The 19,824-nt window shown below is 51.4% G+C and overlaps 1 protein-coding gene across 2 annotated transcripts in view; it reads right to left on the reverse strand.

Moving 5' to 3' along the window:
- DOCK1 (dedicator of cytokinesis 1) overlaps nt 1–19,824 on the reverse strand; it is a 345,405-nt gene that overhangs the window by 212,835 nt on the left and 112,746 nt on the right. For both annotated transcript variants that reach the window (XM_037496903.2, XM_037496902.2), the window contains exons 24-27: nt 19,234–19,304; nt 16,356–16,462; nt 5,925–6,052; nt 4,242–4,337 (exon numbers count right to left, since the gene is read on the reverse strand). In XM_037496903.2, coding sequence (XP_037352800.1) covers nt 4,242–4,337; nt 5,925–6,052; nt 16,356–16,462; nt 19,234–19,304 — 402 coding nt within the window. The remainder of the gene's footprint in view (nt 1–4,241; nt 4,338–5,924; nt 6,053–16,355; nt 16,463–19,233; nt 19,305–19,824) is intronic.

The following is a 19,824-nucleotide window of genomic DNA, read 5'->3' on the forward strand; positions in this document are numbered from 1 at the left end:
GAGGAGAGGGCACCCCGCTGACAGTCCACCTGCAGCGAGAAAGGGGCGCTGTAGACAGAGACCCACATGAGCTACCACGCAAGTTCCCAGGGTCAGGAGGATGATGAGCTCAAGCATGCAGGGGGGGGAGGCACCAGTGCTCCATCCCGGGCGCCTGGGCGTACGCTAAGTGGCGCTCCATGTGGTGCTCCCTGTGTCTGTGGGCCACCTGCCCAGACCCACGTTCACTGCGGCCACCACGCACGACAATCAGGGGCACGCCTCAGGCCACCGTCTGCACAAGCCACACACTGTCCGGTTGAAACTTTCATACTGTTTTCTTTTGTTTTGTAAATGAGGATTAAGGAGCACGTTTGGGGGAGCACATTCAAGTGCAGACTCCAGAGAACACGTCTGGCTTGTGCCTGCAGGCCAGAGCATGCTGTGAGCACGCGTCAGGCTGGAGGGACACTCTTGTCTGTTCTGCGGTTTTCCCCGTGCCCACGCCTGCCGGGACCCTGGCAGTCACCCAACTCCAGGGAAGCACCGGGCTCCACGTGCCGCTCCCGCCACAGCCTCTCCACGCCGCTGGCCCAGCAGAGACACGCAGATGAGCATGGTGTGGGGGAGGGGCGAGCCAGGTCCCAGCAAACGGCTGCTCGGGCCACCTGCCCACAGGACACGCAGGGCCACGGCAGGGACAGCTGCGGTGACAGCCAAGGACGCTGCCCAATGCCGAGCGCCGAGAGAGCTTTCAACGAGGGAGGGAGCGCTAAACTCTGAGAGCAGATCCTATCCCACTAAGCATTTCACCCAGTCACGCCGCAGCATCAACCTGCCCCAGAGATAATGGCCCCTTAATTTGGGGCAATGCCACTTCCAGGTCTCTGTGCTGGGCCTGTCTGGGGCCTCCCACCCAACCTGTGACTCCCAGCCTGACAGATGGAGGGCCACGGCACGGGTTCCCTGTGGCAACGGTCTATGCCACACGTACCATTGAAAGTTACGGGATGAGGGCCTCCCTCGTGGCACAAGGGGTCAAGACGCAATCTATGAAGCTTCCGCAGCCTCTGCAGCACGAGTTCAATCCCCAGCCAGCCAGGGAGCTACCCACATGGCGCGGCAGACCTCTCCTGACTCGCCCGCTGCTCCCCTCAGCAGTGTATTTCCGTCAGTCTGCCTGTTCTGTTCCCCACTCTGTCTCTGGTGAATCCTCTCACCCCCACACCTCTGGCCTGTACCCCAGTTCTTGTATGCATAAATAAATAAATCTTAAAAAAAAAAGTTACAGGATGAACTGAAACGATACCCATGGGAGGCCAATGGACACGGGGAGTGGCTTAAACTGGAGACCCATGTGAAAGCAAAGCTTCCTCCCGTGATGACCGCTCAGACCCACACGTGAAGTCCCCGGTTCTCAGCCAGACAAAGGAGACCCGGAAGGTGCCAGGCCGCATGGCCATTCTCGAAAAGGCAGATGACCGGCCCAGTACCGCCTGACCACAGCAGAAGTTAGTCACTGGGAAGCACTTACACGGGACACCTTTTAAAATCACCGCAGTGTTTAAGTCTATTTTCAGTGACGGCTTCAAGTCTTCAAGCTGGATCTCGGCCGCAGCATTTCCACGCATTTATGCCAAAGACTCTCAGGCCCACAAGGCGGGGCTGTGTACTGGGAGGGAAGTCCCGGCAAACATATCTGCAAACTACTCCCCCTTCCGCTCTGGAAAGGGCAGATTGAGTTTTCTGTCCACTCGTTGGCCACATTTCCCCGCCAGATCTTGCAAATCCACAGAGCCACAACGTGACGTGAAGAAGCCAAGAGGAACCCACATCAGAGCGCATCAGACCCAGGCCCGCCCCCGAGCAACGGCATCTCATCCACAGCCCTGGACAGCACAGGACTGAAGGATCCTTCCAGACGGCCCGTGTCCCCTGCAAAGCTCCTTCCTAAAAACAACTTGATACTGTCACCGCTTGTTAAATAATTAAGGCCTATTCAGAATTTTCTTTTTTGAGATTCTTTCCATGACAACCTCGTTAGTTCTACAAAAGACATCTCGGGGTGGCTCTGGCAGCACCGGACATGCCCACGGGAAGGCGTCCACGCGGGGTGTGAATCCTCGTCCTACTCTCTGGGACTCTGGTGAGCAGGTCAGGGCGGGAGGGGGCCTGGGTGTGGGCAGCTCACGACCTCAGCCCTGGGGGTGCCGTGGAAGCCCTGAGCCTGCTCAATAGGAATCGGGCCACCGAGGAGCGAGACCAAGGCGGGGTCCATGCCACCACACCCCTTCTCAGAAGGCATGTGGAACCCCTAAGGCACTGAGGGTGCCATGGAACACGGGGTCCTCCACGCCCGTTGGGAAACAGCCCCCGACTCATAAAGTCGCTTCTCCCTCCCGGGGAGCATCTGGCCATGGAAATGACAGCAGAGGAGACGGTGGTGCCGCCCATCTCAGGAGGACGGAATCTGGGGCAATGCAGTGTCCTCTACACCGACCGATTCTGCTGAGACGGCGCCTCCCTGATGGAGGACACGACGATCAGGTGGCCCCACACCAGGCAAGCCTGGATCTAGAACAGTCTCTTCCATCTGCAGGGCCGTCTGTGTAGCTGCACTTGGCAGTGAGGGCTCTCGGAGGGTGAGAGGTGGTGCTGCTCTCAGCTCCACTCTCGTCACCACACCCAAAATGGGGGTTCCCCAGGCCTCAAGGGCCACGTGGTAGGGGAGGAGACCTGTGCCCCAAGGCTCCTGTCCACTGAGATCTGCTGACAGGGCAGCAAGCAAGCTCAGTTCCCCATCCAGACCCTTGTGGGCTCCCTCCCTGAGGAGCCTCTGGCCAGCAGGCTGTGCCTGAGAGACCCTCCCCAGGCTCCAACCCCTAAGCAGAGGCAGGGTTGCGCCCACACCTGCCCACCAGGCAGACCCCTCACTGTGCCTGGATGTCACCCAGATGCCCAGAGTCGGCCCCTTCCAACAGAGGCCTCAGCAGAGGGTCACAGAGCTCCATTCACCGTCATGTCACGTATCACCCGCCCTACTTCAAGCAGGCAGCTCCACAGCGTGCCAGCTCCAGGGTCCATGCCACCCCCAGGAAGACAGGAGCACCAGTCCTCGAGCCACTTCCCCACGGGGTCCCGTCTTTACCACCTGCACAAAGCTGTTTCCAGATTACAGAAAAGAACGGTTATGACGGAGAACACAGAAAGGCAGACGTTTTTACAGAATGGAGAAGTCCACTGCAAATAAAGCCAATCCACGGGAAACATTTTATTTCCTAATGTACACACACACTGTCACGCACAGCCCAGGCCCGGGGAGCTACACGTTACACATGAGCATCTGGACGTGACAGCTGAAACCCCGAGACGTGCCGGGCCACCGTACGGGATGGAGCGCCATCGAGGTGGCCAGAGCTGCGTCTGGGCCCCGGAACCCCGGGCCACCCCCACCACCCACCAGGCACGGAAGGAAGCACAGCCCAGAGCTGATTCCGGCCGCCGGAGGACCTTGCTCCTGCCACCGCAGGATGCGCAGAAAGACGAAGCCCAGCGCACCTGTCTGGGGGCAGGAGACCTGCGGAGGCTTTTCTGGTCTGTGACCAGGACTGTTGCCCTTTCCAAGTGCCATCAACTAAACTCAGGTAAGTGGTAACCGGTTCTGGAAAAGAAACACATCGAAGGGGACATACATGGGCCCTCGAGCCTCAGAAACCAAACCCGAGTAACAGGGAGGACGGCGGTCAAGCTGAGAGGCCGGCAGGCGGACCCTTACATCTCTGTCACCGCCAGCCCTTCCTCGGGGAGAGGACAGAGCCTCCCACGCCCCAGGCCTCTGCACCACCTCGCAGAGCCCGGACGGCGCCACAGCTGAGCTGGGCCCCTCCACGGCTTTTTAAGGACGTCAGTCGTAGAATTCTACCCAGCGCGCTTTTCATATAAAAACGCAGAAGGAGCAGAGAGCAAGTGAGAACCCAGAAGACACACAACCTTCGCGAGAGCTCAGTCAGGAAAAGAGCAGGAGCCAACGCTCCCGTCTCCAAACGCCGCGTGGCTGCCTGTCCAACCTTGACACTTGCTCCAGATCGTGGCAAATGAGTGCATTTTGCACACCAGCCAGGACACAAACGCAGACTGTCATGAAACAAGCTCAGTTTCACCAAAGGCGATTGGAAAAGGAGTAGTAGGTGGACTTGAGAGCCAGAGACAGTCCAGGAGGAGGCTCGGGGCCAGCACAGAGTCGCGTGGCGCCGGACACTTACGATGAGCTCGGAGTCCCGCCCCATGGAAATGACCGTCCGGTTCACCGTGCGGAGAAGCTTCTCCATGATGATCTGCACGTGCCGCTGCGTCGGGCCCTGCAGGAGGACACAGCAGTGAGACCTAAGACATCATTAACATGCCAGCCTCGGCACCTGCCAGTGAAGCCATTTACCCTGCGAAGAGTAAATCAATTATAACCCTTAACAAGATGAAAAATGGTTCTTGTCAAAGGCAAAAGCCTTCACAAAGCAAACACAAGGCATTTCATTAATTATCACCCATTAATGATAATTTGTTATGTAATCATAGTAATTTGATTTAAGCAAACCTTAAAATAAAAGCAAATCTGTTTAAACAATATAATGTTTATGATCCCCAATGCGCCCGCCAATTAGTTCTCTGAGACACTGGCCGTCTCTGAAGGGGAGGCAGCGGGGTAGCCGGGGTAGGGGGTCGCTGCTCACACGGCAGCGCCGAGGAACAAACAGGCCCGTGGACGAGAACGTCCAAGTATCACCTCAGCAGCTGGCGGAAATTCAGTCCAGAGAACCTTCCATGGGTCAAAAGTGCTTGTACGTTGTGAGCCGTGGGACTGCGGGTTCCCCCTCGGGAGCTGAGTGGGAGTGACAGAATGTTCCCAGGCCCCTGCAAGGCTTGGCCATCCAGCCCTAGTTCCCACAGTTTCCTAAGATCAAGGAGGGCCCTGGAATGGGACCCCGGAGGGTGGCTTTGGGTTCAGGTCTCAAAAAACTTTTAAGGCAATTTCCCCGGAAGCGCTGACCGCTGGCGCCACGCGGGGAGCTACTGTAACCCGCCCTGCCTCCAAGGGCGGCTCCGGGAGAGCAAGTCCGTGCTGAAATACAGAGGGCAGCGCCTGTGTGTGCCTGCATGTGCACACAGGACTGTGTGCATGTGCGTGTGAGTATCAGTGTGTGTGCACACAGACTGCAGCAGGGTCTCGGCGTGTGCACAAGCCCTACGCACAAGGCCTGCGGCCTTGGGACCCTCGGGCCGTCTTCCCGCTGCTCATGGCAGAGACAGACGAAGCCATGTCACCTGCCCAGGCTCACCTGGAGAGTCACAGAGCACACAGGTGTGCGCACATGTACATGGCGGGTCTACTAGGGTCAGACTTTCCATACATCTGCACCAGGTTTAGTTAAAAGGAGAAGATCAATGGACGAGCAGACCATTTAGAAAGGCAAAAGGAAATATATTAAAAAAAACAGAAGAAAACAGCAACTAGCTAAGGACACACGACAGGAAGCTGTCTCTGGGGAGAAGGGCCTGGAGGAGCCGGCGAGGGCGTCCCTCACTTCAGTGCAACTAAGACGAGGAAACAATGCAGGCCACTCGCCTCCGTGGGTTGACTGCCAATATTATATCAAAGTCTCCAGTTGACCCGATGATCAAAAATCTAAGACTTGGGAGGCACTGAGGAGTCACAGGAAGGAAGTTTAAGAACATTCTCTTTACTGCAGAAGCATAATCATGGCAATTTAATTAACATACTTCACACATAAAATAATTTCCAAGCAAAGCTCTATGGAGAGAGAGAGAGAGAGAAAGGCTAGCCTAAGAAGTAAGGTCACTCCATTTGCAGTGGATCAAGTGGATCAAGTGGGGCAGCCCGGCCCCACCTCCTGCTGGAAGCACAGGCCGCCGATGAGGCCACTACTCACCACGTCCTTCCTGTACAGCACCTCCAGGATGTTGCTGAGCAGCTGGCAGCAGGCTTCCAGGTCCTCCTGCCTCTCCAGGTGGTACTTGAGCTGGTCGGTCATCATGGGAAGCAGGACCTCTCTGCAATCTGTGGGGGACAGGGAGCGACAAGTGAACAGGGGACTCACAAGAGGCAATTCACAAGAGCCTGGCCTCTGCATGAGGAGGCAGCATTTGGGCATCTCTGCACAACCTGTGCCTCCGTGACGATGCCAGGAGCAGCATATTTCCTCGGTCAGTCATTTTCACTGGGGGGGTCACAGCACACCACCACTGAGTCAGTGAGGCGGGACCTGCCATCTCTACAGCCCCGTCTGTCCCATGCTAGATGTCGGAGGGACACCAGCAGGACAGTAGGTCTCTCCCACCTTTCTGGGAGCCCAGCTTCACCGGCCAGTGTGCAACTGGCCTGGACAGCCACGTGCAGGCCCATGGCTGCACACGGCTGCTGTATGTGAGTGTGCAGGAATGAGTGTGCAAATGCACACACATTAGTGGAGCAGGAAGCTGTGACACAAACACACTGGAACACTACTCAGCTTTTTAAAAAGATGAACTGTTGCCATTTCCACAACTCGGATGGAACTGGAGGGGATTATGCTAAGTGAGATCAGTCACAAGGAGAAAGACAAATAGGATTTCACTCAAATGTGGAATCTATAGAAATAAAACAAAGGAACAGGAAGACGAAACTAAAACAATCCCAGAAATCTGATCGCAGAACTGAAGGTTCCAGAGCGGGAGGATGGGGCTCAATCAACGGTGGTGGAGGATGCAGGGGCCTTTGGGGGGCGTGGTACGGCGGCACACATCTGAAGAGGTATGACCCTGTATCCCCAGATTATGTACAATGTTGTAAACCACTGTTCCCTAAATAAAAGCAGCACAATCAGAAAGAAGGCTCAGAGTCTGGCAGAAAGAAGCCCTAGTCGACCTCCCAGGCTGCCCAGCGATGCAGCTGCCCCCCAAGGAAACTAACGCATTTTTCTCAGACTTTCATTTTTTAAAATGCATTTTAGTCCACCTGCCTGTCAGTCCATCTCATTGTTTTCAAGAAGTAGCAGGCACGCATTTTAAATAACACCAAATTTTCCCCTAAGTCAAGATCAAAAACCAAGAACACAGGGTCTCCCTGGTGGTGCAACGGGTTAAGTCTCAGCACTATGTAGCTATGCACAGCCACTGCAGCACAAGTTTGTTCCCCGGCCAGGGAGCTGACGCAGCAGACCTCTCCTGTCTCCCCGCTGCTCCCCTCAGCAGTGTATTTCAGTCAGTCTGCCTGTCTGCTCCCCACTTTGTCTCCGGGGATCCTCTATTTCTCTCTCTCACACACACACAAACACACACACACACAGACACACGCAGGTATATCCGCACCTCTGGCCTATACCCCAGCTCTTGTATGTATAAATAAATAAAATAAATCTTAAAATAAAAAGAACACAGAGCAAGGCACAAAGCATATGCATACAGTCACACACGTTCATGCATACACACACCCCCACACACATCCCTACAAACCACACATTCACACACCACACACACTCATGTACACTCCACACATAATGCACATTCATGCCTGTGATGAACTATTTTCAAGCATCAACTCTGAGTCTGGCAGTCAGGGAAGAGGACGCCTCTGTGGAGTCTGCATTCCCCACTCGGCATCCTGACCTGGTGCCCATGGACACATCGTGTTCGTGAGGATTCATGTGACAGACCCCCAGGATCACAACAGATGGCCTGGAAAGCTGACAATAAAAAAACAAAATACATTGTTTTAAAAGGAAAACACATTTAAAACAAACTACCCACAGCCCATGATAACTATTGGGAAAATGGCTGCAATGAACACGAGGCCCTCAGTCTAGAAACCTGGTTCATGCTGTGGGATTTTGGCAAAGCTTTGATCTCACCCAGGTTCAGCTCCGCCTCCAGACACACAAGAAAACAGTAACATCGCCCCTTCTCTCTTCATTTGGGCCTGGGGCAAAGGCAAGGACCTTCGTAAAGGTCCTTGACGAAAAGGGGTGCTGTTTACATCTCGGGGTCATCGTAAGAATTAGGTGAGGCAACGTGTCTGCTTGGCAGAGTGAGCGCTCGCTCGTGGGCGGCTGACAGTCACAGTCACAGAAATGATCTTATTATACAAGTCAGCCCTTTCAGCGAAAGCCACACAAAGAAAAGTAACATTCCCGTCTTCAAGCCGCACTGCCAATCACACCGGCCTCAAAATACAGTTAGTGGCCCCGAGGAATGGTACTTTTAATGTTACTTGAGTTTAAGTCATTTAAACTTCAATGGAAAAAATGATAATCAATCCAGAAATTGGAAATCACTGTTGGAACAACGGCCTTGAAGAACTTGGGCGTGTGACCCTAGAGTTCAATGGTTAGTTTGACCATGTTAATCACACAGGTCAAGCATGTTCGGTGGAAACTCAGCCCCGAAGCTGAGATGTGCTGTCACCGTGAAACAAACACTGGACCTCAGAGACTGAGTGCAGGGAAAAGAATGTGAAGTATTTCCATTTAAGTCATATTGAGATGATAGTGCAGATAAAATCTGCTGTTAAGATTAATTTCACGGATCTCATTGTGCTTCTTTTTTTTCTGGGGACTCCAGAAAATTCTAAATTGTAGAAGCCGCTCCCTCTCTCTTTCCGTTGCACAGAACAGCCTGCGAGGAAGCGAGGAAGCAGATGCTAAAGATTTCTCATGTTAATGAACTGCTGCTCTGGCTGGGAGCAGAGTGGAGGCCGCAGCAACCTGCACAGCTCTCCCTGGCGCGGGGGTGACTGTGGGACAGACACGGTCAAGCTTTCCCGACTCTCCCTGCTGGTCAGAGGAAGGGGCCAGCCCAGCCCAGGGGCAGCGAGGCCCGTGGGCCCAGACTCCATGCAAATCAGCTGTGGGGGTCAGAGCCCGGCTGGCCACAGTCACCCCCATGCCTCCCGTTCCAGTGTGACCCACTATGATGACAGTAAGCAGTGATTCAACATCTGTTCACCCTCAGCTCTGCAGGCTGAAGTCATGATGATTAATACCCTGGAAATGGGCACAGAGTAAAAAATATTAATCTTTATAAAAGGTATTCAACAGGCATCATCAGCTTATGGATGTCCAAGCAGAACATCCGTCTCTCACCCCGTTACGGCTCTACATTAAAGCAAGATGCAAATACAAGAATGAATTTGTCCATTTAAAACATTCATTTTATGAACACTGAGTAATGTGCTTCTTAATTTTTAGTTTGGTCACATTAAACAAATGATCCATAAAGTGCATTTAATAACCTTGAGCCTGTTACACAGAACTGAGATCCAGATTAACACTTTTAATGAGAATTAAACAGTAAGAGCCATATAAGTGGGATGCTTGTTATTCATCTTTTATAGACAAAGATCTTTATTTTTCAACCATCTAAGAACTCTATACCCACATGATTCAATTTGTTTAAACGATTCTTCTTCCTTCATACAAGATTTCAAGCAAAACAAATGCCGAAGATACTGCCAGGAATGGAAGCGCTCATAGAAGGCATTTGTTTATCTCCATATTTTACAGATGTGGGGGCCAGAAGCCAGAGAAGAGACATATGGGGACTGTACCTCTAAGCAGCAACTAAGCCAGAATGAGATGCCTGATCCTAAACACAGAGGGCCTTAGGGCAAATTATCATGCGTGTGTGCATGTGTGTACACGCATGATTCGGGTATCTGTATCAGCCAAATACAGATTTTTTTTTTTTTAAGAATCATCATAATGGAGCAAGTCCTCATGACGAGTAGTACCAGGAGAAAAAGGTCAAGCCGAGTAATTGTAGGCATGCAATTTTTCCTTTCCAGCTTTAATATTTTGTCTGTAAAATGAAGTAAATACAGCCACCTGGCATGATTTCTACCTCTCTAGACAGGGAGCACCTTTCTAAGTGTTCTGAGGGGAAGATGCTCATCTCAGTTCATGAGTGCTGACATGAGCAGAGATAAGGGCATTACATTCAGCTTCGAGATGCCTCATGTTACAGGACTTGCAACGAAAGGGTAACAGAGGAATTAAAAGGATCCTGGAAAGTGCGAAGAATATGGCAAGACGCAGATTGCAAAACAACGGGGGAAGAAGTGGGTCACAGAAATCTGTGGATAAAGCCACTGACCCGGGTGAGAAGTGTGTCATTTTGGGAAGAAGGGAGCAGAGCAGCAGGTATTTTCTATCCTTTAGTTTGAAGAAGAATAAATAAGTGGGGTTAGGTTAGGGGTAGCGCTGTGATAAATGACTGGTTAGGAAATACATGAAAGAACAACCAAGGGGAAAAAACTGCAAAAGAGTCTCATTTCTAAGTAGATGAAAATATTTAAAAGTGTCAAGTCAAAGGCTGAGGAACTTCCGTGGGCGTCTGGTCTGGCCCTGAACCTGTTCCCAAGAGGGATGGACGTGCATCAAAGAGGAAGCTCAGCAAGCTCAGAAGGAACTTGCAGGTCTGCCTGTCCTTGGTCAGAATCTGACCACGTGGTGGATGAGAAAATAAAGACAGAATACTGGGCTGCGGATGCTGCCGCAGAGGGGGATGTGGAGAGGTGGTATTCCTCTAACAAAGGATGAAGCCAAGAACATACATCTTGGTGAGTGTGCCCTGGTGTGTGCGAAAACACACACACACACACACACACACACACGCGCGCACACACAAATTTCCCTGACAATGAAAGGTATACCTTAAAAACAAAGAAGAAAATACATCGATTGGCCCACTGCATTTTAAGGGATGTTTTATACGCTCAAGGAGGGAAGGCGTGACGCAACAGAATAAAAATGGGGTCTTGAGGGAGTACCTGGGAGATTATGGGGTGATCTGGGGGTCCACCAACGACCCCAGGCAAGTTACTGTCGGCAAATTGAGCTTACAGGACCTGGATGGACTCTGGAGACTCAGAGACCTGCTGCCCTCATGGCTGGCGTGAGCTCGACTACAAATGGGACAGTCAAGGCAGCCTCTCCTCAGGTTCTCACCATTCCCGCCGACCCGGAGCAGGCACAGGAGCAGGCCCAGAGGTGGGTGCAGAACAGGTTCAGCAAGCTGTGATAAAGGTTAGACCAACTCCATCTGGGGAAAAAGCAGCACTGCCGATTTGATCACAGATAAAGATCTCCACACAGAGAAAAGCTATGAAAACTCCGCGACAGGGTTTAATCATAATGACGTGAATGCTTATTTATTCATATATTTCTATTTCATCTTGCTCTATATGTGAACTCAGTTTTCAGAATGCACCACTCATATTCCGGGACTCAAACAGTTTAAGAAAAGAGCAGGTGATGAATGTCTAAGAGGCCCGCTCCTTAATCAGCACCATGGGGGAGGGCAGCTCCCTGCATGGCTTTTGCTTGCAGACAAGGGCTTGGTACTTAACTCCATGTCCTTATCTGTAAATTAAGAGAATTACTTTTTCCAATTATACATTTTCAAGTTGTCCCTGAAGCCTCTCAGAGGAATCAAACTTGCTAACCAACAGCCTGAGTACATGGTAGGTGCTCAACAAATTATAATGGGATTGAAATGGATATGATTAAGGAACTGAAATTGAGTTCACCTTCCTCAACTCAGTTTGTCATTTCTGAGGAGCGGCACTGTCTTAACACATTGTGTTGTAAAGGGGGCAGTACTTTACCGAATAAGATTAAAATTTTCTCAAGGCATAAAAAAAAGTAAGACAGGCGAAAACGATGTTCAGATCCCACCATCATTTAAAGAATCAGTCTTTGGGGTTCACAGCTGGCAGTGTTCATTAGAAGTCATCAGCACCACAGTCTAATTAAAGTATTCCAGAATGCCATATGAGGAGTACATTAAGTGAGCGTGGCATAAGATGGCCCAACCCGATTCTTCTTTCTGTAGAACATCCATCAAGTTAACAAAACTACCAGAGAATAGCTCTAGGGTGAAGACCCCTTTCCATAGGAGAAGTATCTCTCCATATTCCACAATGGAAAGAAGCTCAAGAGATTTTATTTTGATTTGTTTATGGAACAAAGTACTAAGAAGTTATATTTTATTACAGGTCTGTATTATACACATAGATTTTCTTCCTATGATTTGAACCACCAAAAAATGTTTAATTGGGTAATTTTGAGAGGTATAAATTTTGTATCTTGGATCTAATCACAATGAAAATAGCCTAGAAAACCAACTTTGATATTTCCTAATAGCTAGTCTCAATAGGTATCTGGACCTTTGCCCTCAGATTTCAAAGGGCTGCTGTAACTAATGTTTCCACCATTAAAAAGGAGAGATTTATTCTGCTTGATCACTGAAAGAATCATTCACCTTGAAAATAAAAATGAGGGAAATAACTTACGCTCTCTAGGCCTTCAGTTTTAAGAAGCTCAGGACTGTTAAAAATGGAACACAAATGAAGTTTTATGAGGCTGCCATCTAAAAGGAGCCTGTTTGAGGAGCCTCCCTGGTGGTGCAAGGGCTTGAGATGCAGCGCTATGAAGCTATCGGCAGCCACTGAGGCACGAGTTCAATCCTCTGGTTCAGAACCACAGCAAGAAGACTGTGATTTTACTCAAGGGCTTCTTGCAAGTTCAGCTGATGCTCTTGACTAATATAAAAGTTAATGCTACTTCAAGTTGATCCCTTTTATTCCAGTTTCCGTAACATTAATTTATTCAATTCCTGTAACATTAATGTAAAACATTTTCATGGGCCTAAATCCTCAACCTCTGTGTCCTAGTATTTATTTTAATTCAATTACAACTTCTCGTTTCTGTAACGTGACTGAGGCTTTGATGTCCACAGCTCTTGCTAGATCCACGGGCAGGGATACGATGATGCAGGAACAAGCCACCAACGTACAAACCACAAAGCTTCGACCTTCCATCTCTGTGTCTTGCCTTGAAAATCTGCTCACTCCACAGCACAGATTAGATGCAAGAGTCATCTTCTTGTGAAGCACATAATCTATTTAACCAGCTTTCAAGTAGTCCAGTCACATCTAGACACAACGCTCGGAAGCCATTATGGCTCATTCGTTGGCTCTCTGCACAGCATGTCAACGAGCTGCAGGCCCTTCACCTCAGTCGGGGTCAGCGCCAACATCCAAGGTGGATTCAAGACACCAGCGTGGGGCACAGCCCTCCACCCTGATCGCTTTCTGAAGCAATGCCATTCAGTCTGCGACTCCCAGTGGCATCTGCAAATACAACCAGCTGGGAGAGAACAGATGACAAGACAGACCAGGACACTGCTAGCCCTTCCCCAGCCGAGGCCGCAGAGGCAGAAGGATTTGCAAGGTCCTGACACAAAAAGAGCAGAGGGACAGAGGCCACACTGGCCACAGAAGCACCCCACTGGCCCAGATATGCAGCTCCTATAGGAGCCTCAAAATTCTGCCAACTACCTCCTTGGTGTCCAGGTTTTTTAAGAGGACAGAGAGAAGCAGTAGGAAAAACAGGCTGGCAACGTGAGCCTAGGCCCAGCAGGACTCAGAGCTGCAAGGAAGGCTTTTCTGCAGAGGAAGAAGCCAGTTTCGAATCCACCACCCCTGCAGACAGATCAGCTGGCCACACCTACCACAGTGAGTCTCCCCAAGCTATGAAAGGGCTTTGGTGTTAGGGGAGGAGGAGGAAATGTCAAGCATTGCCTTAGAGCAAAGCAACGAGGGCGTCTCTGCCATGAGTGATGCAACACACATGATGGGAAGCAAAATCATGGGAACCTCCCTATACCCAGGAAATCCCAGATAGGAGCCCGGAAAAGCCCCACCACATGTGCTGACACCATCCCCAGGAGAAGGCAGCTGAGCCTTGGCACATTCAGCAGGAAGCAGAGCAGAATCTAGTTCCATCAAGTTCTAAAATTCTGGACATGTGGGGAGTTCGTTTGACCCACTTTGCTCCATCAGGAAAGAGGCCATTGTCAACTACTTGTTTTACAAATGAACGAGAAGTGGAATGAAACGAGAATCGTGGCCATCACATCTCATCAGAAAATGGTTAGGCTTTAAATATTTATGCCAAATGTGGCAAGAATACTTTGCAAAAGTAATGACATCTTTGTAAGAACAGACCAGGAAAAGCCTTTCTCTGATAAGTTTTCCTGACAAGGCAGTTAAGATGGCTGGTGGCGGCTTGAAGAAGCAGGAGTTTGCAGATAAGAGGAATCAAAGTCCTTGCTGTCCTCTTCCAGAAAGGAACGTAAGTGGGGCCAATCCCTCACTAGACAGAGCACACTCCAGGCGCAGCATTCAGAAGCCCACTCGGGCCGCCAGTGTGGCTGCTACTGACGGGGCCAATCTGGGTCAATTTGGAGCTGCATGTAAGACAGGATGCTCCAGGCCAGTATGGGCTCACTTAGTCCACCAAGATTTTGATTCACGTATTTCACACAACCTCATTTACTATTGTTGGGTTCAACGTGCTATTAAGACCAAATTCCTGGGGCCTCCCTGGTGGCGCAAGGGGTTAAGTCACAGCGCTATGAAGCTATCCACATCCACTGTGGCCTGAGTTCGATGCCCAGCCAGGGAGCTGACCCACATGGCACAGAAGACCTCTCCAGTTTCTCTGCCGCTCCCCTCAGTAGTGTATTTCAGTAGATCTGCCTGTTCTGCTCCCCACTCTGTCTCTGGTGAATCCTCTCACCGCCCCTGTACCTCTGGCCTGTGCCCAGTTCCTGTATGAATAAATAAATCCTTAAAAAAAAAAATTTAAAAGAAAATGTTTCCTTGAAATATATTTTTAAAGGAATTTCTATTCAATATTTTGATTTAATCTTTTATGTCTTAAGTTCTTATTCTTAAGGAGTTAAATAACATGCAAAAGAAACTCTGAAATCTATGTGTGTCTTCAAGACTGTCTTCCCTGTAACACTCAATAAAAGTCCAGCATAATCAATCCATTGCCAGTAGCTGTTTACAGGCAACTGTCAGCTCACTGAATGTGGGTGGTGGGGTGACAATGGAGACGGTGGTGGAGTGACAATGGCGGTAGTGACGATGGCATTGTCTGTCATTAGTGGGAGGGTTAGGAAACAGGACATCATCATCTAACCTAAGACCTGAATCATCTAACACTTTCAGGGCATCTCACTTGCTGTCGCATAAAGTTTAGTCAATCTGGGAGGAAATAACAAAGCAATGTCACATCCTTCACCTCCATCATCAGGCTCTACCTGAGTCCTACGTGTCTGGGCTTGCAGACACAGGGAGTGGGCACTGCGAGCCGGCCCTCCAGTGAGAAGCAGAAACACAGACAGGTGGGATTAATGGCTCAGAGGCCATTCATGTGCTTTCAGACCCCAACAATAGCTGCAGAGTTGACTTTCTTTTTGAAAATGGGAAATGAGTTTCCAGCCCAGAGAGAGGTCTGCATGGAGAGGCTGCAGAGAGCATCCACTTCTTGATGGGATCGTTCTCCTCCAGAAGAAGACGCCCACTGCAATGAAGCCGTAACTTTTCCACTTAACACAGCCATAGCACGCAGCACAACCTCCAGTGCATTTTACAGTCAAGCCAAGAAATAAGATTACAACCAGCAGATAAACACAGGCTCCAATAATGCACAAAGGACAAAGTGAGACACACCGAGTTCCCAGACTAGCCAGGAACTCTCGGGGCAGCCCAGGCCCAGGTGGCTCCCTCCCTGAAACAGAACTGGACAGAACAAAAGAAAATGAATGGAAGAGCCCAACTTCTGGGTGCAAATGGAATAGAATAAATCTGTGCCTCTCAATCAGAATGTCACTCATCAGCTTCACATCTGCATTTAAAAAATGAGGACGGTTGTGGAAAAATGCAAAGGTTTTAAGCTTTCAATAAAACTGCTTGACAAATGTAAAACACTAATTCAATCTGTCCAAACAGAAAGGGTATGATTAATAAAAAAGGTAGGGAGATAATGTGGAGAAATATCAGGTGTTTCTGGGGATAAATGAGTGGAGGAAGCATTAAAACGCTTCGCACTTTTGAGCAGGGAATGCAGAAACCCCATCGAAGAATGCAAAGTCCAGGAGCAGACAGAACTATTACTTCTAAATTTAAAGAAAACTTGAAATTTTTCTTTGCAATCATCTCAATGGAAGCAAGTGATTGCCTCCCCAGGAGAGACAATCAGACATTTTAAGGCTACAATGTATGCTGATTATCCCCGGCCTCGGTGCACACCTAAATTACCAACTAGGAGGCTTTGCCTTCATTTTTCAATGATCTATTACCTAGACTATATGTCAATTACCATCCTCTTGTAAGGGCTACATCTTCCTGTCTTGTAATGGAGCCAGTTTAATTGGCTGCAACCTCCACACCTTTCAGCATAGAGGACAGAAAGGAGAAGAGAACAATCTGCAGTCGATGACCGAGGGACAAAGCGGCGGCCGCCGGCCCCACTCACCGTGCTGCGTGAAGAGGTCGCTGTGAATGATCTCGATCAAGCAGTACAGCTTCTGGATGGTCAGCAATCCCGTGGGCACATTGAGGATGAAATCAGTAAACATTTTACTGTGAGAAAAACACAAGGGAGAGATCTTAGGTGTGTCCAGCAACACAGTCCCGTTTCGCCAGACAGCATGGACGCTCCGAGCAGCCCTCACATGCCGCCAGACACTGGACGGCGGCCATGACAGGGGCGGTCATGTTGGAAGAAAGGATGCTCGACAGCGTCATTTTTCACTTCACACCCACCGAAGTGGTCATAATCCAAACAACAGGGTGAGGAACCTGGGCTCAGACAGGTAGCAAGTGGAACCTCGTGCCCGGCTGGGCGGGAGGCCGCGCTGCCCTCTGCAGCTGGGTGGCAAGACACAATGACCCCAAGACACCACCCCACTCTTGGGGTGCACCAAGAGAGTGAAGGTCTGCACGCACATGCGAGCCAGGCACCATCCTCACGAGACTCAGAGCATGGAAACATCGGGACGTGCCCCCCAGGGTGGCTGGGCAGACGAGGCGTCCACACATTCAATTCAGCTGTTAGAGGGAAACGCTGCCACCGGCTGAAACAGGGTGGCCCCTGAAAACACAACGCCCAGGGAGCGGAGACCGTCACAGCCGCCCGCAGAGCGAGCCTGTAAGGCCAGAACGGCCCGGCCACGGCGACACAAGCAGGTGGGGTCCTGGGGCCCAGGGGGTGAGAAATGACTGGGAGTGACCCCAGGGACCTCACTCGGAGGAAACTTCTAAAATTGGGGAGCGCTGAAAGGCAAAGCTGCTGAAAACCAATTAAAGAACTTCCAAACTGGCGAACATTTTGCCAGGTTAATTCTATCTCAGTAGAGCTGTTTTAACCACTTAGATTTAGGACAAACGGCCAGAAGGCCTACATAGGCGCGGCGGAAAGAGAGATCTGACTCGGGGACCGGGAAACGCCAGCTGAAGTAGCGACACGTCCTCACCCACGCACGCCGGCCAGCTCTGTAAGATGCTGCAGGAACTGGCAAGGTTTGGGGAGACAGACACCAACGTAGAGTGGCAAAAAGTCAGGGTCCCTTTTGCAGGACAAGGATGACATCTATTAAAGATCTTTTAAGAAAACGCGAGCCTCCGCTATTCCCCTTCTCTGCTTACCCTAGAGCCATAAGGCGGCAGCGCTCAACGAGGCCGACACCCCTGCGTGTTCTGTGGTGACAGAGAACTGGGCACAGCCTGGAGCCTGCAGCACGGAGGGGCCTGTCCTCCGTAACCAAGCAACCAGGATGGGCCACTCACAGTGGCACAATCATGACCAAGGCATTTAGCAGAAACGCGGCCAATACGAACACCTGTGGCCGGCGCGGGCAGGTGAACGGAGCCATTCGGGCCAGTTATTTGGGCACATCTATTGGTGAAAAAACATGTAGTCAGGCCCACCACTGGCGCTGTAATGACCAGTGAGCCTGTGTGGCTGGAAAATCCAAGACCGTGATGTGGACGATCACATCCCGGGGCAGGAAACAGATGTCCTGTGCAGGAGCCATCGTTAAAGAAAGGAGGTCTCGGCCTTGTTAGGGGGCCTGAAAGTGCACGTGGCAGGACATGCAAACCCGCGAGTAACGTGGGACACACGGAATTAAGTTCCCGTTACACTCCTGTCTTCTGTTTCCTCAAACAAGACTCAGTTTTGTAAAGAGGAGAAAGTACAAACCTTACTTCCAGTCCCATGTTTTGAAGCGGGAGTAACACATGGAGAGGAGTGCTCCAGGAGATGCCCAGGGACCCAGCTCCACCCGGGAGGACCCCCCTGGCTCTCGGGCACCAGCTGCACCCTCTGGGGGGCACAGGCCAGGGCAGGCCCAGAAGGCCAGGACACAGCCCACGGCCTGCACCCTCAGCTCTTGCCCAGATGTGGGAATTTCCTGGACACACCTGAGGGTTTGTGAGGCTAAGAGGCTGGCCCCACACCCCCCATTTCTGATTCAGAAGGTCTGGGAAGGAACCTGAGATTCGGCAGGACTCTGACACGTGCCCGGGGGCAGCAGTGTGATTGTGGGACAGCTGTGAGGCGGAAGGGTGAGCCCGGGACGCAGGAGAGCAGACGTGCGGCCCAGAGGAGGCCAAGCTACAGCCTGTGCCGTCAGCTCCCCCGGGAGCAGAAATAAATGCGTCAGAGCAGGACAGTAAACGCCCAAGCCCACAGTGACGAGATGGGGAGAGAGCCCCCGAGGCCCCCAGCCTGCCCCCCAGGGGTGTTCACTGCTCAGGCGGCCCTCCACGAATATTTCAGTGGCCTTGTTTTTGGCTGGTAGAGATGGTGCAGGTACTTTATCTGCTCTGTCAAATGTTAAATCAAAACCGGGTACTTTATTTTTGTGTCAAATCAAAACCAAAACAAAAGGCAGACGCAGACTGTGCTGGAGCTGCCGGGGTCAAGGGCCTCACATCCCGTCTGCTGGAGACACACGTCAGGACGCCGGGGCAGGTCCACACACGCAGGCCCGAGGGAGGTGGAGGCGCGGTGCAGGCTGGGCTGGCGTCTCACTGTTCTCTCCCTTGGGCCACAGCCCCTGGGTGAGAAGCTCCAAAGGGGAGAGAAGCCGACATGGGGCAGGAGGGGCCGCAGGGGCGCCCAGGCTGCTGTGCCCCAGGGGCAGGTGCGAGGCCAAGGTCCGGGGACACACAGCGAGGTCTGCATGGGGGTGGCCCCTCCCCGGGCACTCCCGAGGCTGGTCTCCGCTGTGGACCCCACTGCTAGCGCATGTCCCGGAATGACCTGGACCTGGACCCAGAGGGGCCCCCTGCAACTCTCTGACGAGGCGGCCAGGCCGGTGTGGGAGCCTCCCCGGCGGCGTCCTCACCTGAGCTCTTTGGGATCGAACACCAATTTCACGTCATTGACAATGGTCGGCAGGTATTTCAGCGCCGCCCCCTGCAAAGGAGAACAAAGAAGCATGTTGAGCTGACCCGGTTTGGCAAAGATGAGCAGAGCTGCCGGGGGGCCGCGGGCAGGTCCACTGCCGTGACCCCTGGGCATATGGGGTCAAAGGCGCAGCCCCTCGCACCAACCAGGGCACTGCCACAAAAATTAACTTCAGCTGGGCCACAGCTCGGGCGTGTAAGGCTTAAAACTATAAAACATCCAGAAGAAACTTCTGACTTGGGCCAAGCAATGATTTCTTAGACATGACACCAAAGGTATAACCTGAAAAGGAAACCCCGACAAACTGCACCCGCACAAAGGACTTCTGCTCTGTGAAAGGGGGGACAAGAGAAGCCCTGGGGGGCGTGCCCCACATGTGAACAAGGTCACTACCCAGCAGCCAGAGAACTCCCAAACTCAGTAAGAATGTACCCCCACCCCCAAAAATGAGCCAAAAAGATTTAAAGAGACACTTTGCCCAAGACGGCAGGGGGTGGCTCAACAGCACTTGAAAAGCAGCTCAGCACCA

Source organism: Talpa occidentalis, unplaced genomic scaffold, assembly GCF_014898055.3.
Source record: "Talpa occidentalis isolate TD23 unplaced genomic scaffold, MPIMG_talOcc4v2.1 talOcc4.8, whole genome shotgun sequence".
NCBI lineage: Eukaryota > Metazoa > Chordata > Mammalia > Eulipotyphla > Talpidae > Talpa > Talpa occidentalis.